Genomic DNA, 26869 nt, shown 5'->3' with positions numbered 1-26869 from the left:
AGCAAGGCTAACGCTGACCTTTCCAGCACCTTCCTCATCTCCCCCTGCAGAAAACCACAACCCGGGTCACGCAGGTAACGTTAGCCAAAGTAATAAACATCAAGCCTCGACGCCAAGACATTACCCAGCCTCGCCGGGCCTGGTGCAACACGTCATAATAATGCTGCTCTGCTCATTTCCTTTTGTCATTTTACGTGGTGTGCTGAGTTGCTAATTCATCAGGGTGAAATACAGTGGGAAGCAAAGCTACGGCTACTGAACCTCCACTAATGTATCGTGTACGTGTTAAACTCTTAATAAAAACTAAATGTTCTGTGTCCAATGAAGGACATACATCACTTTCCAGTTTCACCCCCCCCCCTCTGTTACATTACATTTTTTGCTACGACAGACAAGTAATTTATCTTACAGGGACATTCATTTATTAAAAACATGCTCAAATGAATCGGGAATTCAAGCCGTTCTTTTGCAAGCAGAGGATGGTGCAATCAAGGCAATTATTGCAGGTCAAAATGGCTTTCTTTGTGCTGATGTAAGACCGGGCGCCCACGGGATGTGGTCCGTCTAATGAGCCTTAATTTGGCACAGTGATGATGGCCATTAGCTCCTCATGGTGACCTTTTCTACAACATGAGAGCTCGGTAAACCAGCAGGCAGACCTGGCCCAATCTGTCCAGGTGGGATCTTTGTAAAGCTGAGGTGAGATACGACAATCATAAATGAGCTTTCAAACTGTTCGTGACCGTCTACATCTGTTTTCCTCGCCAGTCTCAATGGTTTCGGGCTATGTTGGACGTAATAGAGATGAATTCATTTTTGTTCGCTGTTTCAAAGTATTGCAATATGTTATCCGCACTATACTGAATTGATATTCTCACCGCAAGAGTCCATCTTTTTCCTCATAATTTATTTATTTATTTAGACACTATTCCCATGGTGCAATTTTTAGGCTATACTTTTGGCCTTGGTGCCTTTATTATGAGAGGACAGTTCAGAGAAAGACGGGAAACAACTGGACAGGAGAGAGAGGAATGGGATCGAGAAATGACCATGAGCCGGAACTCAAACTCGGGTCGCCCGAAGCGCTATTGCGCCATGTGTCAGAATCATATTATTTTTACTGGAATGTGCCAATGCTCAACTCTATTTTGAAGGCTCTGCACCGAGGTGAAGCAGAAAAATCGACACTAGTTGCACATTCAGAAATGTGCGAGTTCAAGCTTGCAATACATCAAATTTTCAAAACATAATATAATAAACTGAATACATATTAGTCTATATAAGCCTATAAATATCTATCACATTTAATTCCTTCAAAGGTTATCTTTAATAAAGATAACTAAATTATTTTCTTCATGTCTTCTGTTGTCTAATTAACAGTTATTAAGCAAGTAAAACATTTAAATATATATAACTTAAAATATCCACCCTCAGGTTGTGATACACACGTCTTTGCAGCGAAATCTGATTTTTACAAAGTAAACATAAGAATAACTTTTATATCGTTAGTAATTTTTCAAGATAAAACATCACACATTAGCTACATTTCCATGGAAAGGTGCAAATTAAACTTGCATGCGAGATTACAAAATATCATAAAATATACACATGCGAATAAAGCACCATTTCCATCCCATGTGTTGAAAAGAACAAAATCGCCATTTCCTGAGAAATTGGCGTAAATTATTAATAATAGAAATTTAAGTCATTGCAGCAGGGGAAGCCCTGGGACTCTTTTTTTTCCTACATAATAAATGACTTGCACCTCAGAGCGCAGACAAAACACAATAAACTGTGTCATGTTATTTTGCGTTTGGAGGCGGATGATGTTTGGGAATGAAATTGTATGAGACAGCTCTGGGTGGTAACTATACCAAATCGTTTTGATGACAGAATTTGGCTGAGGCATTTCAGAATGATTAAAACAACATTTGAGATGGTGTGCAATGAGATTGGAGCATGATGATTTGTTGAGGCAAAGTCACATGAGAGTTTTTGTTGCTCATGATAGATTTATATGGTAAATGTGTTTCCAGCATATTTTTGTGCGCATGTTTTCTTATTGGAAAACAAAAAAAAAATTACCCACAATAACTGATCTCACATTCAGTGTGCATACTCTCCCACAATACAAACTACAGAGCTTTGATCATGCCATCGTACGAGACACAAAATGACAAATGATATTTATATGCATTTTGTGTAAGTAGTCTTCTGTAAGATCTCGGTGAGATCTTACTGATTTACAATATAAGCTATGAAAATGTCCTCTTACTTGTTGGCAATATAAATATCATTGACTACACTAAATCACATATATTTGTTTGGGTTAAGCCTATATACTATATAATAGAACTGTGTTTTTTATCCTCCTTGAGTATATGCCCATAAAAGTCATAATGTACTAAATAATATAATAAAAATAAAAACAAACACACATATATATATATATATATATATATATATATATATATATATAATACACAAATATCAAAAAACTACATTGACTTTGTTATTCTTATCTTAAAAAAAACCCATAAAATTCCCAATTTTACAAGTGAAGAGAACAATCACAACTGTACATTTAATTGCTGCAAAAAGACATATTAAACAAAATTAGAATAAAAAAGTCCACATTAATTGAGAGAAAAAAAAACAAAAGCTTTTTTCGTCAAAGAATGTACAATTCCAGGTCATGTCATGTTGTACATATGCCATGTATAACTAAGAAAGTTTTAAACAGCTGGCTCGGAGGGGGGCGCCTTTCCATCCTAAATGGACAAACTGCGTGGGACGTTTGCACGTTCTGTTAACACACGTTCCAGCTCATGATAAAGTTAAATCCTTTATTCATGAGAGCATATTCCAGCCATGCAAAGCTTCAAATTAAAGTCATTCTGTAAGGCTGATTGATGAGCTTCCCACGCTTATGTTGTTATAGAGTTTAATATATTCATCACTCTCTTAGCACTTATTTCATATGCATGCATGCACACACACATACAAAGAAAAACAACTGCCCGTCCGTGCTTAACGGGCTCCTCATGGATCAATGCACAAATGAAGTAAACACTACATAATGGCTAACATTTGAATTTGAAATCCGATATTACTCACAACTAATATCTAATGGATACGATCTTGTGTGCAATCTGATAATGCAGATTCTCATCCCTGAACATTACACCAGCGATGAAACATATTCACGAGAGTGAGGCATTTCTGTCACAGAAACGTGTCAGCTCAATAAAATAAATACTAAAATTACATTGTCATGCAAGCGCCGTCAGCGATAGACGCAATTCATACCATTCCCAAACCGTGAATAATGAATCCAAGTGAACAAATTCATTTAAATACACTACATGAAAAGGCACGGTTGTTTGTGATGCCAAGAATGAAAGGCTTGTATCTCTCCAAATAGTGCCATGTTGAGTAAATCAACAGGGTTTTGCAACAGTTGAACACTGAGTAATCAAAACAACACCACAAAGCTCCAAAGAGATCAATCAGAACCAGATGCGTCCAGCATCAGCCAATAAATGCCGCCCATCAGCCACTTCCTTTCTCTGATCTAATGCACAGCACAGCGCTGGCATTTGACTTCAGAGGAGAAATCTTCTGATAACCAGAACCGAACATGAAGACTCAATCAGCTAAATTGGAATAAATCGTTGTCAGGCTGCATACGGGTCTGGTTGCATACAATGGCCGAGAAAGGTCACGTAAGGTCTCTCTTCATCGGCCACTCTTACTTCGCATGCCCTTTCCAAGCCAATTAAACTCCTTTATCAGTTCTTTGTCCCTCAAGCAACGCATCATAGAGCAATCACTCGGCATAATTTAAAATCACAATGATGAACGACGGCTGTAATGCGTTTTATGATGTCATCACCTCTTTACAATGTCTTCAGAAATTAATTTTATTAAAATTACTATACAGATTATTAAGCCATTTCATGTGCCAGTAACTTAACAACATAACCATGGCGACGGTGGGGGTTACAAAGTGTTGATACGGCCCTACGTTTTGAAGGAAATTAATTTTCTCAATTTCATTTATCATCTGTATAGATGAAATTACAGTGAGGTCACAAAACAGGCATCTGCACTTCCGGATTCTTCAGGCAAGACGTTTTCGGCAGCACTGCGTGTCTAATGATCTCTTAAGCGCTAAATAATGCAATAAAGTTCATTCATTTAATTAAAGCTATTATGAAGCGATGCATGCGGTTTATAGCGAAGCTATATAGTCTTTTTTTATACTGTGCAGGTGCAACTAAATCAATGTATTTTAATTCATTTGTCCGACATGGTCATGGCCATCTTAAAGCTTGACAAATAAAAAAGAAATGAATTATTGTCCAAATGCACATTTACCTACATTACCTACAAAATGATTGTATTTATTAACTTTTATATAACTCAAAACCGAGTCTACTGTAGATCAAGGTCAAAACAGTAGTTTAATAAATTAACCATTACATTGAACTGGAATTTTGAAAAAAAAAAAAAACATTGAAAGTGTTATTCTGGTGAGAAATAGGTTATTTTTGTAATGCTCCTAATGACTGATAACAGATATCGGTACATAGAAAGCACAGTCTAGACAGGAAATGGTGTTGTCTGAGACCCAGAGTGATGCCTGTTTACCACCAGACAACAAATATTTGCTCTGCCTTGAATCCAGGTTTAGTGAAAATCTTTCCAGCCACAGCCTCTCTTCTCTTCCCCCAAACAAAACAAAAAAAAACACACTCAGTTCACATTGCAGGCTACACACACCTCAGCTATGAGCCACAATCAAAAAAATATCCTATTTTTGCTCCATCATGGAAAAGGTACAGTTTGTGTCTAAAGAGTGTCACCTCGCTAAAACCAAAAACGGTAAATCTCAAGAGGAGCATTCCTGGGTCAAACTGTCAACAGTTAGAAACTTCAACCAGAAAGTTCTAGACGCTTCAAATGAGAAATCATGAATATATGAGCATATAGCCTCTAAGGCAAGCATCGTATAATGAATTGTCACATGCCCAGGCCGGCCTCTAAGTGTTCCAGGTCACTTTAGAGAATTTTTACATGGGCCAGTGTTGCATTTTGTCATCGTATCTGCATTATAGACATATAATTTACAGATATCTTAAGCTAAAATTAAAAAAGCATCTATTGGGATTTAAAATAACAAAAGTAAATGAAATGAAACACATGCACATATTTCTTACACAAAACCAATAAAATCTTATTGTGTGGTTATGTCCTAAAGTGTTACATGATTTATTTTGATGGATTAATTACAATAAAAGCATTCAGGAAGGATTCTGGGGTAACGTGAATAGAAAAGACAAACTTTCCCAAACGACCAACTGGCTTCATGCAGGGCTGATTTAAAATAGCCTAGATATGCAAATTAAGAAAGAACGAATGAAATATAGCAATGGGTTTGCTTTTTTTTATACTTACCAGGGGTCTGCCTTTCTCTTTCTCTCTCTAAAGCAGTGCACAACCATAATGTTGAGGAACGGTTTTGATTTACCCATCAAAACCAATTCGCTCATTAAGCTCATTTGAATGTGTTAAAAGGTACAATCTGTAATTACCAAAACAGCACTGCGGTAATTGGTCTGCTCAACATACAAATCAGCTATTAACTGTTATTTGTAAACAATGGAAGGGGTCAGTATAATACGGTATCACTTATATGTGTAAACGTAAAATGATTGGCGGCATCTATTGTACTATTTTGAATGGTGACCAATAAATAGAATGTCATACATAAGAAGCCTTTAAAAAAAGAAGGCAAGAAGGCAAAAATGTAAATGCATTCAATTATTTGCTATAATAGTATTTCAGCAAAAGCCTTTTTGCACAATATTTGCTTGATGAAATGTGTCACAAAAGCTTTTAAAGTAAAACAGGCATACTGTTAAATTTTTTTGGAAGTATGTGCAGATTAAGGGTCCTCTTTCAGAATAAAAACAATAAGTATTGCTGATCAAAAAATGGTCAACAGCTACAGCGTGTTTTCACAGCTTGATAAATTCTTATAAAGATCAAGGCAAAGTCAAATTCTCATTATATGACCCCTATAAAAATTCCATTGAAAACTACTCATATTCAATAGCGATTCATACGAGACTATAAAAAGCCAAAATATCTTTTAAGTTTCTGATCAAAAGGAGCCTTCGCACCTTTCAGTTGTCACTTTAAGCACACATTCACAGCACATTTTCACTAACTCACCCTGAGAAAATCCAAAAATACCATCGCACTCTTTTTATCGACTAATCTAATGCCTCCAAAGCCCCATGATCGGTCAACCTGTCGCCAACCCAAAGAAACGGCGAGTCTGAAACGACACACGTAAAACAGTCATGGCAGCAGTGATCTCAACCTTAAACGTATATGGCAGTTCATTTGTTCACCAACTGTCGAAGTTAAGGTGTGAAGTCTTTTAATAAGTCTTTCTGTGCTGTGAAACAGATGTCTCCAAATTTCAGATTTGATTTGCTTTTTATCGTTTATCTCATTTATAGCCTCCTCTCTCAGCAGGAAAGGCCTGCAAGAGGGTTTTAAGGTGTCAAACAAATCCAGTTAAACAAACCTAACCTGCGAGTGACATGGCAGCACTTGTTTTAGTAACCGAGAAAGACAGTGAGAGTTTGAGCTTAATGCTACGTTTTCTTTCCCTTTCATTCTCCCTTTAGCTCAGTCTCTCTCACACACACAAGCGCGATAAAAGAAGAGAAATGCACAAGAAAAAAAGACATATATTAAAGAAAAGATTAGTGAGCAACTATAAAAAGACTAGACTATCTTCTCTCCTTGCACACGCAGACAGGAACCAATATGCTTTATCTAGTTTCTTGTCCAGATATGTCTAATCAATATCCAGGGACTCTCGAATGTTCTTTGAAAGGAATAAGGGCTTATTTTCCATTGATTCAACGCCCCATGTTAACCCGAAAAATGGCACAAACTTTACTTTGATATATATATATATATATATATATATATATATATATATATATATATATATATATATATATATATATATAAATAAAATAGATGTTTCAAACAAGAACTTGTTGCGAAAATGGAAATGATTGTGATTGTTCGGTACCCACTCTGGTAATTGCCACTTGCACAATATGTACTTTTCAAGGAAAGTGCATGCCGTGAACGTAAATGTAGACGTAAATGATTCCTTTTCTTATGGTTGTCATTAGGAGCCCAACTTTCCTTCAGAATAACTTTAAAAACGAGACAGGGAAACAATACAGGGTCATTTGCCTAACAGAGAAGATCACAGGCTGCCCTCTAAAGGCACGAGAAATAAAAACCCAGACTTACAGCCTTGTGTTACCAGGGGACTTAAAAGCTGTTGAGTTGAGTGTGATACACAGGGCTAATAAAGCATGACATTTCATTTAGCTTGGGTGTTTAGGTTCATGTGAAACTTCCCCTGAATGGAAATGTTTAACATGGGAAGCGTGGCATCTTAAGCTAGTCAATTATCTGACCTACACACAACAACAACAACAAAAACATTAGGTTTTTTTTTTTTTTTTTAAGTCAAATAGAATCACACTTTATTATTATTTTTTACCAAATAATAATATATATCCTTTACACATCCAGTAAGTGACATCATTTGGTCTCTTTCAACAGCAATGCAAAATATCGAACCACGATTGGGGATAATATTCTACACAAGGTAAGATTGGCTAGTACTGATCGGTGACTGAAATGCGTATGCAAGGGTGTAACTTTGGTTTGAGAAGTATAAGAAAATACTTTCCATTTGAATCCCATTTCCTGCATTTACATGGGATTAATTTGTCTTGCCTATGTCACAAAAAGAGCTAAATCTAACCCTGCTTGTATTGTATTGATACAATGACACAGATATGAATATATATATATATATATATATATATATATATATATATATATATATATATATATATATATATATATATATATATGAATATATATATATATATATATATATATATATATATGAATATATATATATATATATATATATATATATATATATATATATATATATATATATATATATATATATATATATATATATATATATATATATAGGCATATAACTAGGACATTTTGCAGAAAAATATTTGTTAAAATATTTATTCTGTTAACTCTGCAAGTGATGTGACCATGTTGGTTAAGGTATTTCGTAATCGCTATTTAATTTTATAATCTTGTCAGTTAATAATATCTTAACGACTGTCGTTTGTTGGTTAGGAAAAGTAAAATTGCTTAAATTAACATTCCTATTTCCAATGCAGTCTAATAAAAGTTCATCAGGAAAAGGAAAAAATATATATATGTAATAATAATAATAATAATTAATATGTTATTAAAACACTATAAGAACAATAGAAGAGCAGTCAACTGCCACATTCTTCACAGTTTTGATGACAATACAGCTGCTTCACCATTCACCAGATTCACAGACATCAACAATTACGTGTTTTCTGTTTATTCTGACACATTCAGCTGAAGCAATAGAAATTGCTTATGCTACACTTTATTCTTGCATATACAGGCAAAGTTCATAAATTATTGAATGAAAAGTTTTTCTGTTGCTACATTAAAATGTCAAACACATCTGTGTATTTGACAAATATTGCATCTAATTCATTTTATCTATGAGAAAGTACACAAACATAGCATTAACGCCATTATAGAAGCAGGAAGCTTCCAAGTTCTCCATTTTTCAATTCCTCGGCCATATGGAAGCAGCAAATCTTGCCAATATATTATATTATTATTGGTTTTCAAGTAGTTGAGCTTTATATATATATAGGGTTTTAAACTTTTTAGATGTTTTAAGAATTCAAACCTCATAAAATGAATAGAAAATGTAAACTGAATAGAAAAATAATAATAATGCTGAAAAAAAGCACTATTTTCAAGCACTGTTGCACATTTCAAAATAACTGAAGCACACACAAATTCTGGACACACACACACACACACACACAAAAAATTAAATGAATGACAGTCCTTGAACCTTTTGGAATGGTAAAAAAAAGAAGAAGAAGAGGCCTTCTGGAAAAAGAGGAAAGTCATGAAACAATTTAGATTAACATTTTAATCCCTTATCTAATTACCCAGCTTCCCCAGAGATAAAAAGAAATTTAGCCGAACTCACACATGCTTTTTTTTCCCAATGCGGGCCTCAAATTCCAGCAACAAAATGCCACAGAAATGACACATTCAACTGCAGAATTGTTCTAAAACCCTAAACATTAAACACAACTTTATTTTTTGCCACATATATATATATATATATATATATATATATATATATATATATATATATATATATATATATATATATATATATATATATATATGTGCCTGAGTTAACGTGAGAAAACTATCCCAATAATTAGCTAATTATGTCTGGAGAATGTGCTTCATATTATGCTTTCTTTGCGACTACACCAAATGAAAACCAGAGGGATCCTCTTGCGACTTGTCAACTTGTTCACCTGAAATCCGTATCCTCCTCCACACGCAGGCCTGGCTGAGCTTTGAGGAGTCTGACTTCAGCAGTTTAATTAGCGTGACAAAGAAGCAAGGCAAGTACACCAGAGATTCCTTTTAAAAAGGCACATAATATAATACTTAACAAGAACAAGACAAAGCAGCACCTGAGCACCTGCTCGGGCCTAATTATAGCCAAGCTATGCTAATGCAAAACAATAGAGTGCCACAGTACTCTTTTTTCCTGTGCTTGCACAGTGAATTTAAAAGGTAATTGAACTTTTAAAAAAATGGGCACTAAAATATTAACCAGTTCCACAATATTGAACCTGACAATGCACATGAAGTTTTCATCAACACAAGTTAATGAACCTTCAAGTGTTGGAGTCATTCCGGGCTCTGCAGTGATTTTCGACATGATCTACTGAGGCAGAATTTCCATGATGATCCAAGCCAGAGGAAAAGCTATCCGTCAGCATTCCCATTCATCTCAAACACTATTTCTCAGCGGTAATAATATCTGCATGTAATGGAATGAAGACTTTTCTTCAAGAAGAAAAACTTCAGTTATTTGAGAGATGGAGACTAAAACATTCATAATGGTTCAGTATTTGCATCAGGTCATTAGAAAAGTCATGAAAGGTGTTTGACTTCGATCTTGGATTCAAGATGAATGCATTCTGCAGCATGCAGTCACATTATCATCCTGGGAAGATATGGGAAGATCACCAGGGAAGAGCGTTGGAACCCTAGGGTGCACTTGATGCTGTCAAATGACCTCATATTATTGGCCGTTACAGGGCCATATACAGTGCGATGATTGGACCTAATGACTCCCAACAGACGGTTGCCCATACCATTACAGACAACCTGCGATTCTTAAAAGGAGGCAATATTGTGTGTTTAAAAGGATTTTTCAACCAGAAATGAAAATGCTGTCATCATTTACTCAGCATCATGTCATTCCGAACCAATATTTTGTGTGGAACGCAAAAGAAGAAGCTCGAAAGAATGTTTCTGCTCAAAAAAAGGCAGACATATTGCTTTAAAACCCTATTGACGTTTTCAAAATACCTTTTAGTTGTGTTTAACAGAAGAAAGAAAATCACGCGGGTTTGGAATAGATTTTTGGGGGGAGCTATTCCCAGAAACTGCTAAAAGAGTTGACGTGCAGAAATTAGGAAATGGCTGGATCTACCCTTTGAAACAACAGAGTTTCGAGGTGTTTACGCGACATGAAACATTGTCGGTTTATTAAACATAATTGGTGTAAGATGTACATGTAAAAGCACTTTTGAAGTAAATAATAATATGAAGAAAAATGATTAAAGAGCAATTATTGCTATCAGAGAGTCTGCAATTAAGGCACCAACCGCTCTGCTTGAGAAAACTCACATATTTAAGTGTTAATTGTCTGACTCCTGTTATAACTGACACATTTTTAATTGGCAGCACATCTAATGTGACTAACTTTGGAGATGCTTTTGAAATTCATCTATAATAGTAATTCGGCAAAGGGCAGTTAGCCGATTTAGTTTCCAGAGGAATCGATATTCAATCTCATCCATCTTAGACAGTCAAATATGCCTATTAGAGCCGTAATGTTTTCAGATGATGTGACATTAAAGCTCACACCTCTAAACATTTTAATCTGGAGCCTGAGTTCTGCCGAAAGACAGAGAGAGAACACAGAGAGAGAGAGACTAGATACTCACATGAAAGTGAAAGGCAAAACGGAACTTCATGTGATAAGAGTAAAGCCCGTTGAGAAATGAAAGACAAAGCAAGAAATCTGATCCGAGTTTTCCTCTGAGTCAAACAGACAGGATCAGACTCACACGCGTGTTTAGGATATCAGCCCTCAGCAGCTGAGGAAACTCAAGCTCCCCTCAAATGCCGTTCTGATCAATTCTATTCATTTTCCCCTGCAAACTTCCAGACGGATTGCTCTGATTTCACAAGCGACAGACATATCGTGTCCTCTGACTCCGACCACGCATGAATACAAATGATGTCGAAAGCACATCTTTTATGGCTGGAGACCACCTCCGGAGTGTCCCGTCCAAAGCCAGAGATCAAAGATAAGCCGGAGCGCGTAGTACCCCATGAAGCTGCTTTGTTACGACGTGAATAATCACATAAAGGAAATCCGTGCACATAAAAAGCTCTGCTGCATGCGAACATCACGTCTCTGATGGATGGCTTCGGAGTTTAATATGATCGTATTATCTAAGTATTTTCTTTGCCATTTATTACGCGCTCCCATTTTTGTTCTCCGTTCGGCAGCATGTGTGACCTCTGGCGGTACGGTGTGATTTATTTTTCACAATTATTAATATGAAGTTATTGAAGGACAAGAGTTCCTCGCGTATAATGAATTGCTAACTCCAGAGTCGATAAATTCTGCAGATTATTGCTGACATTTCATTGGCGCATCTCTCTTGGAAAGTCGTCCTTTTCAAACGCTGTAGCTAAAGCTAATAAAGTGGCTCAGCAGATCTCTCAAACTGTGTTTATTCCTGGCAACCACACAAACGGTAACTATGTCAAACATAATGTCTACTTTTATTCATAAGGACCTCATTTTAAAACAGGGAACGTTCATTATCAGACTCCATAAGAGACGTTCTGGCAAAGGAACAATCTATACCTGCTTAAAACGTGGTGAGACTTTCAAACTATCTCGGCACAATAGATTTTAACAGCAAATGCAGTTGCTATAGTGAGCTGGAAAATGGCAAAACGTATGTGCTTGAATGTGCGCGGGTTTACTTAGCTATACTTTGGGGACGAAAATGTCCCAGAAGTGAGCTAAATCTGTCAAAACGTTCCAATGGGGACGTCCTCTAGATGTAAAAATTATTCATAAGTAGGTATGGGAATCATAAGGCATTTAATGACTCTGCTTTAAAGTGATTCTTTAACAATTCATGTGTTACTCGTTTGGTACTTTTTGATGAAACCAGATGTTCTTTATCATAATGTTAAACAACTTTTAAGATGTAGTCACAAGTCACAAGGTAAATCAGCTCGGTCTGAGAGATTAAGTGACTCAGTAAATCAATTCTAGCCAATAACTCAATTGAGGCTGATTTGAGTCATTAAAAATTCATTGAAAAAGAACTGACTCAGTGACATACATTTGATTCAGATGTAATCAGTCATGCTTTTAGTTTAGTTTAGTTTAGTTAGTGTATTAAAAAAAAAATAAATAAAATAAATAAAAAATAAATATATATATATATATATATATATATATATATATATATATATATATATATATATATATATTTTATCTATATGCTATTTTTTATAGTGAGAGAATATACTTTTTGTAAATATATTTAAAACAAATTATATTTTTATACTAAATATAAGTTTTACAAAATAAATGATTAATCGTGAAGGTTTTGTCTATATATGTGCATGTACAGTTTATATTTATTATGTATATATAAATACACACATTTACATTCAGATAATTTATATTATATATACACATTTAATATATAAACATATTTCTCCTACATATACGTGTGTGTGCATTTACATTTCAAATATATTTAGATATAAATATTATTTATATATTATTTAAAAAGATCTACAAAATCCTTCTAAAATGCAGAGGGTGCATTTCCGTGGCAGGAAGAGTTAGGAAAGAAAAGAAGTGTACAATAAAGAGCATTGCGAGCATCTGTTGATCATGCATTCATTTAGATTCACTGAAAGTAACAGCACACTATGAATTATGGAAATCGAACAGAAGACATTACAGACAAGATTACATGGCAGGGCAGAGATGTCCCCAAACACTACCTCAGATCAGAGGGAGAGAGAAGGTTGCATGGGAAAATATACAAATGAGAGAAGAGAGACAGAAATGAAGAAAAAGAACACACATACAATGTGTCATGACAAGCAGTGTGCATATGTGTGTGTGTGTTCTCATTTGCTTGCTGGGGCTGATGATTCTTTGACAGGCATCAGGACGGGGTGGGACAATGTAGCCCGTTAATGACGCCTTACTGCAAATTGGAGAGAGAGGACAAGCTCTGTCCGATAACAAGGGAACAGGTCTCCGAATGTCTCTGGAATTTTCTTTATCTCCCAATATTACCTCTCTCTCAGCCTGTCTCATGCCTTCTTCCTCTCTCTCCATCCCTCTCTCACACATCCACTCCCTCTGGGACAAGCTTATCTCTCTGCTCAGCACAGAAAGAGACGTTTCTTAGTGCTGAAACACAATTTATTTTTTTTCTCCGCGCAGCTGTCATGTCAATGATGGGTAATTTATGGCAACTGTGCAGGCTAACTCACCCAATAAGATGATTTTTCACCAAAAATAAAATAATATTAATAACAGCTTCACCCTTTGGGGATATGGGCAGCAAAGTGTGGCTGGAATGAGTGGTGGTTATGCTTTAGATTGTGGAATTAAGCCCCCGCCTGAAGAGCAGAAAGTCTCCAGAAGCAGTTGTGTTTACTGTGGTGTTTGAGGTCAGAGCTGTTCTCTATAAAAGGTTCGCTGCCGATGTTTCAATTAAACGCATCCAAAAAAAAGCGTTTGTTTAGATAATATATGAGTTAGTAATGTGTATATTTATTACGTATGTATAAATACAAATACATACATGCAAGCATTTAAGAAAAATATGTTACGTTTATATAAATATATTTATATAATATATAATTATATAAAAATGTAAATGTAAATATTTGTAATATATATATATATATATATATATATATATATATATATATATATATATATATATATATATATACACTGAATGTGTATGCGTTTATAAATACATAATAAGGCAAAGTTTCAAAAAGCTCTGTTGCATTCTTTGAATGCTTTCACTATATAATGGTTTTGTTGTTTGAATTACTGTGGAAATGAAATCATAAGATTAATGGTGTAATATGCAATATTTTTATTAAAGTGTGATCAGGTCAAATACAGTTTTCCATCGTTTACCACAGGCATAGTCTCTGAACTTTTTATCACTTCTTGTTTGTTTAGTTAGCACGAATAGTGTACCTCAGAAAACTGTTTATATTGATAGGATAGGTTAACTGTTTTTGTGATGTTAAGAGAAAGCAGCTCCGCAACGCGTTCATGAATTAAAAGATATCTTTTCTGCCTGCTGTAATAAATCTTTGTTCTGCACTAAACAAGTGAAATTTGATAAAGATATTTTCAGAGCTAATAGACAAGATGTTATAGAATAATAATTCAATGAAAACCTGATTTTGACAAAAAATTACATTCAACTTATTTTTTTAATTGTCTGAAAATGCGACAGGTTCTCCTAGATCGCATAACACACATGCGTGCACACACACACGCGTGCACACACACACACACACACACACACACACACACACACACACACACACACACACACACACACACACACACACACACACACACACACACACACACACAGTTAAATTTATAAATATGAATTTGCATTCTTTATACTGTGTCCTTATCTGCAGCTGTATATGTGTGTTTGTAAAATATTAAATGCACTGTATATTTTAGAAAAAAATATTATATTATGTACTATAATATAGTAAATATTAAATATTTTATAGCATAACCAAGAAAAGGGTTATAACTCCTATTATCACAGTGCTTTCATGCAGCCTGTGTTGTTAAAAGCGCTATATAAATAAAAATGATTGAAATGACTGATCAAATTACAAAAAGGGAAACAACAAATCTCTAAAGAAGGCCCATGCTCTGGCAAGTGGGGTTGACAAAAAAAAGCTTCAACAACTTGCTATTTAAAATCTTCTCCAACTTTCTACCCTATGTTTTCCACATTTGAGGCGAGTGTTGTGAAGTCTGCGCTGCCAGTGTGACTAAAACCGGACCTCCTGTGGCTGCGCAGGCGAACACCCAGTGTCACCGCCTGCAGCACAGACTTCATACCGCCATCCCGGTCAGTAGGGGGCCTCGCACGTAACACTTACACGCTGTCCTCTTTTCTTTCTCATCTGAATTTTGCACTACACCCCAGATGACTGGTGCTTAGCACAATTTGTTCCCTCGCATAATACTGTGCTTAAAATAACACATGGAAGACTACCCTCAATATGTAGCAGAACATTTCACAGAACTGCCTGTTTTTATAACAAGACAGCACAGGCACAGATTGGGAATACAGAGTCTTTCTGGCTTGTGACCAATTCAGTTCTTGCTAAAAGGAATCGGCAGAAAGAGAGCGGGGAAAAAATATTGACTCTCACTCAGTCTCTGTCAATGAATGGCACTCAAAGTTTGAAAGCCGAATGGCTCATGGATGTGTTTACTGTTAAACAGGTAAAAATGTGTCTAGACTCAGTAAAAGCAGTAATCCAGGATGAGTAAATATATTAAATCTACAAATAACAATAATAATAGCCAATGTTATTATTAAATAATAGCATACAGCAATATTGTTTTGCTATTCTCAGTTTATTATATATATATATATATATATATATATATATATATATATATATATATATATATATATATATATATATATATATGTGTGTGTGTGATGTGATGTGATTACACACAATACACAGAGCTTTTTCCTCATCAATTTTTAAAGCAGAGTATATTGATTTTGGCAAATAAATTCTTTATACACAAACACACAGGCATTCATACATATGTGTGTATGTATACTGTATACACACACACACACACACACAAATATATATTGAAGTATAAAACAATTTTTGTAATTTAAATATATAATTCTCAATAATGTAATATTATTATTTATCACATTATTAATACATTTTCGTAATTCCAATCAAATTTTCTTAAACCTCTAACAAACAAACTGGACAACCTACCAAGACTGCAAGTGCATCAAATATAAACAGCTACTGTGTAAACATTTATCTTGACAAAAACAGATAGTCTGGGGTTGGCACCATAAAACAACATCAACAGCAACAAAAAGGTAGTAATTAAATTTTAAAAGGTGAAAGAACAGTCCAAACAGGCCCGTCAAACAAAAGAATTCTAGTGCGCCACTGAAGAACTGGTCAACAGAGAGTCTTAACAACAACATAACATTAGGGTACTCCATTTAAATATTTGAAAAGCACTCTAAAACAAGAGAGAAGAACCTCTGATTGTGGGTTGCCAGGGTTTGAGGCCATTGAGAGCGCAAAAACGCAACTACCGCCTTGGCATAATCCCTAAACAGATTTGGTGGAGGGGAGCAGAGGACACAGGAAGAATACAAATAGTTTGTGTTGGCACGCTGAACGAGGCTCGCCTACTGACTGAGGCAAAGCTTATTTTTAAAGCGTATTTGTCAAAAGTAGATGCTCAGCCTTTCTCATCGTTCAACGTGTGTCTGCCATTTGTTAGCCTCTGAGCTAATGGCAGCCCGGTAAAAGCAAAAGCAGCGGTCGTTTTCTTTTCAAACATAGATGGCTAGATCCATCACTGAAAAAGTGAAGGTCTGAGCCCACAGAAAGAATGGCTGTTGCTGGTGCTGAAATGTGCCAACGGTGACAAATCTGGGTCCTTGAGGAGCCCGTGAACATATGAAGCTCCTAATGTTAGCATTGACAGCTATTTACAGCGCGCTAGCGTGACAGCGACTCCCTGGGAGTTTACCGCAGCTCTCTAATCTTCTCATAAATATATTTCGCAATCTCTCACAGCACGTTTTAATGCCAAAATAAAGATTATCCTTGCAATAGACCCCCTTCGTAAAACAGTCAGAAATAAATAAACGCGCATTTATACAGCGTGCGAAAAATGGCACATGTCATACTATAAAGACGTTATTTACATTGTTTTTCCATTGTATTAGGGGCAAATGAATTATTAAAACATGAATCATTATAGATTTATAGGGTAAACTACCTTACAACCACCAACAATGCACGGCTTTATTAACATACTGCATTCATAGAACTGTAGACTAATACTAATCAAATGACCAAATAACAATTGACCTGAAAAATTACTAATTAGGTACTGTACGTGCAGGTTAATAGAGTAGGCTTGGATCTTGTTTAAAACATATTCCATAATAATCCAGAGAGTTTTAAAGCCAAACAAAGTGACACAAATCAATTGTTTAATGGAATTAAACCACAAAAGGCTAAGCGTCTCCTTGCATGGATTTATTATGCAAATAAATGTACACATGCCCAGAATTCTAGTTCATTAGAATGCTGAAGAATGTGCAAAACATCTCAGTACGTCAACCGTAATATACCTCCTCTTGGGAGGTTTATGATTCCCCATGAACAACAGATTTAGACTATAGGTTCCAATTTCATATCTGTAATTAAATTCACATCTGTCCTGGATGCTACAATTATCCTTTCTAGAGATAATCACAAAATTGCATAATTTGGATTTTCAGGGCAACATTAGAATGATTAATTGGGCATTTTTTGTTGCCTTTTTGCCGTTCTGCGCACGACCGGATAGCAAACTAACAGTGAACTGAACCCCCTTTAAGCGTTTATTTCCTCATTATTATTTGTTTTAATCAATTAATTAGGGCCACAAAGCAGAACTTTGCACAGGCACGGTTTCTGAATCTTCCACATTATGACAGGCTTTGTTTTTATTTATTTCATCAGCCCGTTTATTGATTTATTCATCAAGTGATTTGCGTTTCGCGAGCCAGAGCCGGGCAGATTCAGCATAATCGCAGGCCCGCAATATGAAGATTTATACACCAGCGCGTGCTCCACGAGTTTTTGTCACAGATGCACAAACAGACTCGGAGCACAACTGCCGAGTCTGTTTATATATCAAAATCCACACAAACTAAGCGGTCCGTGGAGAATGAACGAGTCTTACGGCGGTATGCGAAAGCTTTTGCAATGCCTATCATTTGGCAACGGGATAGAAGCGTTTGAGAATAAGGGACTTCTTTATGGCTTCCTCTCTCTCTCTCTCTCTCGGTCTCTCTCTCTCCTGCATCATTCTTCGGCGAGATGGGCGATTTGTTTTACAGATGCCTTTGTCCGACACCTGGGTGAATAGTGCAGTGCAGAGTGCTCTCCTTGGCTGACGTATGGCCCTGCTGATGCGGTCTGACTGAACCTCGCTGATAGCATCCAGCACGCATTAGCTTCAACCGCATGGCCTAATCAGTCTCCATACATCCCCAATATCCACTGACAGCCCGGGCATCAAGCCTTCCCTTGCCCTTTAAATGCATCTAGTATCACAAACTCACTGCTAGCCTAATTTGCTTCCTTATCTAAATTAAAGTAAAAGCAGTCTGTTAATTGAGTTGCATGACCTATCAGGAAAAGGTTGAACCATTATACACTAATTACGATCCTTAGAAGATAACTAGATAGGTTGGTGAATAACGTGCAGAATTTTGGCAGTACGCGGGCAATGGGCCGTTTACCACAGGCGAATAATCGAAAGCATGGACAAATGTGAAGTTTTAGAACCGATGGGGGCGTTGAGGTCAGCAGAAGATCATGATGGTATTGCGTATTCCCATCGGTGTGTAGGCAGTCAATGGAGGGACGACGCTTTTCAAAAGTTCCCTGCTTCTGCCCTGGGAAAAGGTCAAGGCACGGTCTTGCCTGGAGCAATGAATTCTGCTTTCATTCTTCATCTGTAATGTGCTGCAAATGATGTATGGAGTCATATTTATTATAGACCACCTGGCTGTTCTGTGGCAGCGGTGAAATTAAAGGAGCTGGTGTTGAGCCACGGGCCTGCGTTTCTGCAGAGACAAGGAATATGAGGTTCAGCAGGATGGCGTTTCAGAAGTGCACTGCATAATTGGCACAAATTTGAAAGGCGCCGATTCGACAAGCCTAGATTTTTCACAACGCGCAAAACACAAATGGAATACGGTCATAAACATGGAATATGCTGTGTAATGCGGAATGCCAAGGAACTTGGCACATTTTGGATAAATAAATCAAATGTAAATGTGATTTATTTATCAAAAAAAAAAAAAAAAAAAGAGTAAAACTAAAGCACTATGCATCTCTGACACAGTTTGAGTGGGTTTTTCTTTTGGCATGTTAATCTGACAGATGCATATGATCTGAACCGCCGTTGTTTAATCTCGCATGCATTCATATGTGTTGCAGACATCTGTTAAGATATTACTCACTGAGCCTGTTTATGTCATGATGCACTATCAATCCATACACTGATAAAATCAAGCGAAGCATCGTTAAGTTACAGTTTGTTTTTATTGACAGATATACTTTCATAGAAAACATCAAATGATTTGTTATTCAATTGCGAGATGCCAAACCATTGCTAAAGTTATGAGCATATCAGCCATTCCAATCTCAGTAGTGATTCCTGCATTCCGCACAAACGGAACGATAACTCGGGGGATTCGCTTCTGCATTATAATGCGATTGTCACTCCCAAAACATCACAAGCGAGTATGTAGCTGGTGTGTCAGTCATTTTAGATTTTTTTTTTTGATTGCATCTATGTAATGTGAGCTAAATCCCATTGCTATGAACTGGGAGGTTGGATTAAAGTGCCGTAACATGAAAGCCTTTATCTGGAAAACAGCCTCTCGGTCAATACTAAGTGGCATTTAGACGTTCACGTCAGATAGCGAGTCCAAAATGACATCATAATTGACATTTATTCTCAATCACATGCCATTAGCAATCAATAACAACCTAAATACATCCTGAACTATCTGCACTCTGCTTTGAAGGTTTAGGCCATAACTGTCAATCAGGAAAAAACATATGTTAATGAGAAAGCTTTGACAAGATGAAAGGGCGAAGGAATGATTTATCACATACTGCGTTAAAAAGCATATCCCATTCTTCTAAATCAATGTTCCTACAAATCTGTGATTTGTTAAGGTTCAAACCCCTGCTAGGAAGAGAAAAAAGAATTTTAGAAAAAGAAAAGAATTTTAAAGTCTTGACTGTCTAGAATGACAATCAATTAGCAGTAAGACATGAATATTTAATTTGAAAAAGTGCACATTGGTTTCACTTCCACGATTAAAAATTTCCTGATAATTCACTCACCTCCCTATCATCCAAGATGATAGAAGTTCATGTCTTTCTTTCTTCAGTTGAAAAGAAATAAGTCAAAAAAATAAAACATTCCGTAATTTCTCTCCATATAGTGGACTTCAATGTGACCCAAAGGGTTGAAGGTCCAAATTTCAAATTTCAGTTTTAATACAGTTTGTAAAGGCTCTACATGATCCACAACTTCACACTGAAAAGGTCAAGCATGAAGTAGGCGGAAATACCAGCCCAGCATTTACAAAACGACAGTGCAAAAAAAAGTCTTTGACAAAAAAAATGACCTTGACAAAAAAAGGTAAAAAAAAATTGCAGAAGAAAATCAGAGTTGGTTACATATGCCTACGCATGACGTAATGCGTTGTAAATTTGTGGATGAGCATTACAGAGGTAGTGCCAGTTTAAAAAGTATATAAGTTTTTATTTGACCAATCGTTTCACAAGAGGGATCGTCTAGAGCCATTGATCCCAGTTGAAGTCCACTATATGGAGAAAAAAATAAATTAAATTAAATTAAATTAAATAATTATTTAAAATTAAAATTGTAATAAAAAAAAATCCTTTAAAACCTTAATTTCTTAACTTCTTAAAAAATAAAGACATCTTGGAAGACATGGAGTAAATTATCAGGAAAATTTATTCTAGGATGGAGATAATCTTTAGAAGATTTTGTCTGTTCACTAAAAATGAACTGAGTTTCGGAGTCATGAGGAACTTTTCCCAAGCAGCTCCTGTATTTCTGTCCAAACCGCCTTCAACTGCCTGAAGGAGGAGTGAATATTAACATTAAGAGAGAGGTCATGTTACGTCAAAGGCCAAATTAAAACCTAGTTATAAATAAATGAATGAGTAAATAATGTTGCTTATTGTAATTTATTGCATGGAAGGAAAAGTGCGTGTCTTTTTGCTTAGAAACCTCATGAGGCATTGATCTCAGTCAATACAAACCCTGGATTGATCTCAAAACACCATCAATATCCAATACAATCTGCATCACATCAATACCAGAGAAGCCAACAGTGACATTACTGTGCATTAGTCAGTCTTAATGAAGTTAGAAACACAGACGAAAAGGCAAGCCGCATAACCTTCATAAAGTCATCACTGTGTCCGAACGGTGTTGTTTTTGGCAACTTTAAACAAAACCACAAATGTATGGCTCTTACGAGTACAACAAATCTGTTGTGGCAAGTTAATGTCTAAGGAGGGCCAAATAACACCATAAGGAAGCCTGTTTGTGTGACTAAGCCATTACCTCTGTGGGACAAACAAGCCCAGAATCGTTTCTCCAAGAGGTGGTTACACAGATCCATTTGGGCCCATTTGGACCCGAAAGAAATGACTCATTTATTCAATCTTTAGCAGAGTGCTGTGCAGCATTCTGAGCAACCCACCTATGCTTATTTCAAATAGCTGCTATTTACTAAAAAAAAAGAAAAAAAGACTAATCTACACCGGACAGCGCACTGCTTTTTCATAGGCAAGAGAATTGTCAGTTTTCGACAGGAAATTATCAAGGCAAATTGGAGACAAAATGAAAGATGCGAGAGAGTGGCACGTCTGCTTCAGTGCATTCAGCACAGACCAACAGGGCAGAAATTGCCATGCGGTCACTATATAGGGTTGTATTTAACAAGCTACGAGTGCAAGCATTTGACTCTGGCGCTACGGCCCTAAACAAAATCTATGAACAAAATTGGAAGTTTGCCATGGTAAAGTGCAAAGAAACCTTTTAAAAAAAAAGTTAATCTGCATATTTATACAAAACGCACATTTCGTGATAACGTTCGTCTGAAGCAGCATGTAGGCGTCGAGACACTGATATCACAGAGCTTTTAGCCTTTAAAAGCTTCTAAAAAGTTAAGTAAAATGCTGATAAGTCATCAACCCACCTATATAAATTGAACGCCTGCACGTAATCGAACTAAAAAAAATGAAGGCAGAAGATATGAAACAATCGGTGGAACGATTTGGTTTTGCAGACCCTATCTAAATACTCCCACAGATGCTGTAGTTCAAAAAGGCTTTGTTGAGTATTCTTGTGGTACCTGCTTGCATGTTTGTGTTTGGATTCGGATTCCGGTAACGACGTCTTTAATGAACGCCTCATAAATATTTTAACAATTGAAACGCATCTGTAAACGTGCTGAGAGATCGGCCGCGCTGGGAATTAAGCATTCGAATATGGCTTCTGCAGCGAGCGAGGCCCCAGACTGCATCTTTACACAAACTCCTTTGTGAGGCGATGATAGCCTTGTTATGGAAATTCTCTCCTCTGTGTTTAAGACAAAATGTCTCTCATGGTTTAAATGGCCCTGTAATTGTGATTGCGATAAACATGCCTTTGTCTCAGCTTACGGGGTGAGCGCGGGTGAAGCACGGATGTAATGTAATTACAAAAGGCATCTGGAAATAAATTCTGACACTATGGCGGCACTCGTGACTAGCGCGTGATGGACACCTCTGACACGTGGTAAACGGTGACTATAGAGTACTGTCACAGTCGAGCAAAAACACAGTTGCACTTTCTCGCCGACGTGCTGCGTGTGTGAGAGACAGCGAGAGCTCTTTGATCTCTGTTCCACTTTTACTTCATTCCCTCAAGTATTCGTTGTTATCTTTTTTATTTTCCACTAGAAAATAAGGAAAGTGCAAAGGGGGGTAGAAAGCGTAGTATGAGAAGCTTCTTTCCAGCCGAACGTTCTCATTTAAGTCACAATACAGAGTTTATCGTTAAAGTCACTCAAAGTGAGATGGAAGTAGAAGCGAAGAGCGTGTCTGTTTAAAGTCTAAGTCTGTCTATGCATTGCAAAGAAGTCTCAGTGTCAAACTGTGGCAAAGGAAACGCATTTATTAAGTTAAGCGCTAGGCTAAGTGACAAAATGCCTAAGTAGCACAATACTAGGCTATCTGAAGAAATCAACAGCTTGTCTGTAGAGTTAATCCATGTGTTGAAACGACAACGGCCAATAGAGATCTCAGGTCTGCCAGCACGAGTGTCCAGTGGCTTCTATGAAGGCTGTGGTGACATATGTGCAGAGAATATAATTCATCAATGCATTCGTAAATAATAAAATCAGTATGCATGTGGATAGGAACTAATCCACAGGAACTATTAGATGTGAACTTAAGATCACTTTCCACTTACTTTTATTTTAAAAGACATGTTAGAAATGCACATATTTACACACACACACACACACACACACTCACACAGGTGGTCAAAAGTCAGACTTTTTAATATTGCAATGCTGCATTTATTTAATCGAAAAGAAAAATATGTTAAGTATTTTCTAGTTTAATATATTTTGAAATGCAACTCATTTCTGTGATGGCGTATTCAAATTTTCTTTGGCCATCATATCGGTCTCCAGTGTCACAAGAAGCTTCAGAAATCATTCTAATATGCTGATTTGGTGCTAAATTATGATAAATTATTAATCGGTTCTCCATTATTAATAATGCTTCTTATTACATTCAAGTTTTTAGCTGCTCAATATTTAAGCCATGATACATTTTTTTCAAGATTCTAAGACAAATATAAAATGATAAATGTTGCTGCTGTCACTTTTGATCAATATATTGCATCCTTGCTAACTAAAAGTATTTATTTACTTATTTATTTTTATTTAATCTCACCTTTAACCTGAATAATTGTAAACATTTAGCATGAAACCAGTTTTTTATTGTTATTATTATTTTTCAATTATTGCGTTTTCAACATAACATAAATTGAGAGCATTAACTGAGAGGTTAATGTTCAACTTAACATCCACATTATATATACAAAAACATGGAAAAGAGCAATCAAAGCCCTAGCAGATCTTGGCAAGCATGTACCTACTATTAAAACATAAGCACATACTAAAACAATTTTCCACAAGTTAATTAAAAGCTTTCCCACAGCACAACAACATAATGAAATGAAATTCCACAAACAACATAGCTGCCTAGCGAAAGCCATGCGGACGTTCCTTTGGGCTGGACTATTCTGAGATTTCACACCTTGTTGAGTTAGCTGGCCCACGGTAACTTGTTAGCGTGCTTGCAAGGAGCGGGGCCAAGTTGTGTTCGAGGATTTCAGAAACATCTGGCGTTTATCACCGCGCATAAAGCTCGCACACAGGACTGGATCAATGCGATATGCAAATCTGAGCTTATTATGCATGACACCACCTCTCCGCAAAAGAAGACAAAGGACTGAGTAAACATTGTTGGCCGTGATTTGTGCAATTGTACAAAATCCTGTCTCGGTATCCCGTGGTTTCTCGCCGTGTGTGTGGGAAGCCTTCTTCTTCAAAGCTTCTTAAGTGACAGTGATGAGCAGGAGGAGAAGAGACTCGTCTCTTCATCAACTGCTTCAACTTGATCAGGAGGGGATTCATTGCTCCTTTTAACTGTCAAGAAGGTAGAGAACAGGAAAGTGTACTTAAACCCCTTCACGTGATTTGTTACATGTCCAAAGCTAGACAACATGCGGCTGGGTGTAATTGAGGCCATACATCTCTGACCCGCAGACAACCAATCAAGACGGATCCCTTTCTCAGCATAGGGACGAACGGCATCGAATTTGGGAGAATTAGAGATGGGACATTATTTAACGCCCACCCTGAGTCACATTAAGGTGCATTAGGTTCCAAGGCGGTTAAAGTGTTTGTCACACTCTAAAGGCATCCATCTGTGCAATGCCGGGCTTCAATCAATAAGTAAGTAATCTACCGCAATGAGAACAAGTGTGGTGCATTACTCACCCGTGCCCGAAAAGAGGCAGCCACCCGGGGACATGGCAACCGATGAGCAGACTGGTTTGTCCCGGCAGACGCTTATCTATTGCCTGCCTGTGACAATATCGACAATGTGGGACTCAAGGCATGTTCTGTATCGAAACTACAATGACTGCTCAAAAACGACAGGCTTTCATTGGATTCCATTGCTCCTGGCAGCCATTTTCTTTCATTCCTGTTTGGTGCTAGACACTCAGTCGAATCTGAACTTTAGCAATTTGCTCGATCTCAGGGCAACCTCAGATGGTAAATGAAAGAAGGACTAGCACATGAGCTCTGAAAAAAAAAAAAAAAAAAAAAAGAACAAGTGCCTGGTAATTAAAAAAAGAAAAAACGTTTGTTTTGTCTCTTTCTTTTGTACTTTTTTTGTCAATTTTTTTTATTAGTTTATTACCATTTATAATTTCTGTCAAGTTTAGGTTGTGTAGGATTAAGGATGTAAAATACAGTCATGGAAAATACGTGCTTTATAAGTATTAATATACAGCCAATATGTTAATATTAGGAATGCTAATAAGCAACTACTTACTTTAGTGATTATTGGTCCCTAGACTAAAGTGTTACTAAATGTGTATGTACAGCAAAATTGAGAATAGTTATAGATAAAAAAAAAAGTTATAGATAAAAAGAAAAAAAAATAGTTTTCTTGCAGTACAAAGTCTCATCTCATCGTTCAGACTGAAACATGCACAGCATGGAAAAAATATATTAAATATATACTAAACTTACAATTACAACTGTCCTCTGTGTAAAACTCCCCATGTCTTGAACATCGCAAATGCAATAGCCTCTCAATTATTCATGACAAGGGTTTGTACTGTATCAATTTTTGGAAAACAAGACATTACCATTCCACATGTAAAAAAAACAAAACATACTAAACCCCTATTAAATTGACAGAAATTGCTCCAGTAGTGGTATTTCAGTGTGACATTGAACAAACCATGAACCAGTGTTTGTTTACACAGCTCTTGTCTTTTACCACTTTTCATCATGTTCTCAAATATCTCCACATTCTGAAGTCACGGCCCTGGTAATCTACGGTCTACAGCTGACATTTTGAGTGAGGGCCAAATAACTCTAGGAAATACCAGTGAACATTCAGCCATGTCCAAACTCCATCTGCCACAATGAATGATAGTTCTCCATTTCCTGTTAGTTTTCTTTTTGATAGTCTCGAATATGACAGTTTTTCTAGTAGATGTGTGCAATCTAGCCCTTAATCCAAGTTACTGATGTATACTATTAAACTTAATCTGCAATACATGATTGGTGTTGGTGATATTTTATTTATTTTGAAAAAAGTATATTATTCTGACAAAACACAGATTGTTTTTGATCAAAAATAAAATATTTGGTAATGCCAAGGTCATGGGTTCAATTCCTTTGGCAATGCATGAACTGACAAGAATTTGCTTTGGCTAAAACAGCATATGCAAAATGGATAAATGCCAATGTAAAACTTAACCACAATATCACCCCGTAAACCAGTTGTTTTGTTCTCTGTCATCATGGATTAAGAAAGA

At 36.4% G+C, this 26869-nt stretch overlaps 1 protein-coding gene across 6 annotated transcripts in view; it reads right to left on the bottom strand.

The window, feature by feature from the left end:
* The window catches only part of unc5a (unc-5 netrin receptor A), a 154958-nt gene that overhangs the window by 78807 nt on the left and 49282 nt on the right, over window positions 1-26869 (bottom strand). For 4 of the 6 annotated variants that reach the window (XM_043257248.1, XM_043257250.1, XM_043257251.1 and 1 more), the window contains exon 2: window positions 19201-19262. The exons of the other annotated variants lie outside the window; for them this stretch is intronic. In XM_043257248.1, coding sequence (XP_043113183.1) covers window positions 19201-19262 — 62 coding nt within the window. The remainder of the gene's footprint in view (window positions 1-19200; window positions 19263-26869) is intronic. 6 annotated transcript variants of the gene reach the window in all.

The sequence above is a fragment of the Puntigrus tetrazona genome, chromosome 14 (assembly GCF_018831695.1).
Source record: "Puntigrus tetrazona isolate hp1 chromosome 14, ASM1883169v1, whole genome shotgun sequence".
Taxonomy (NCBI): domain Eukaryota; kingdom Metazoa; phylum Chordata; class Actinopteri; order Cypriniformes; family Cyprinidae; genus Puntigrus; species Puntigrus tetrazona.
This window is presented reverse-complemented; position numbering and strand designations above follow the sequence as displayed.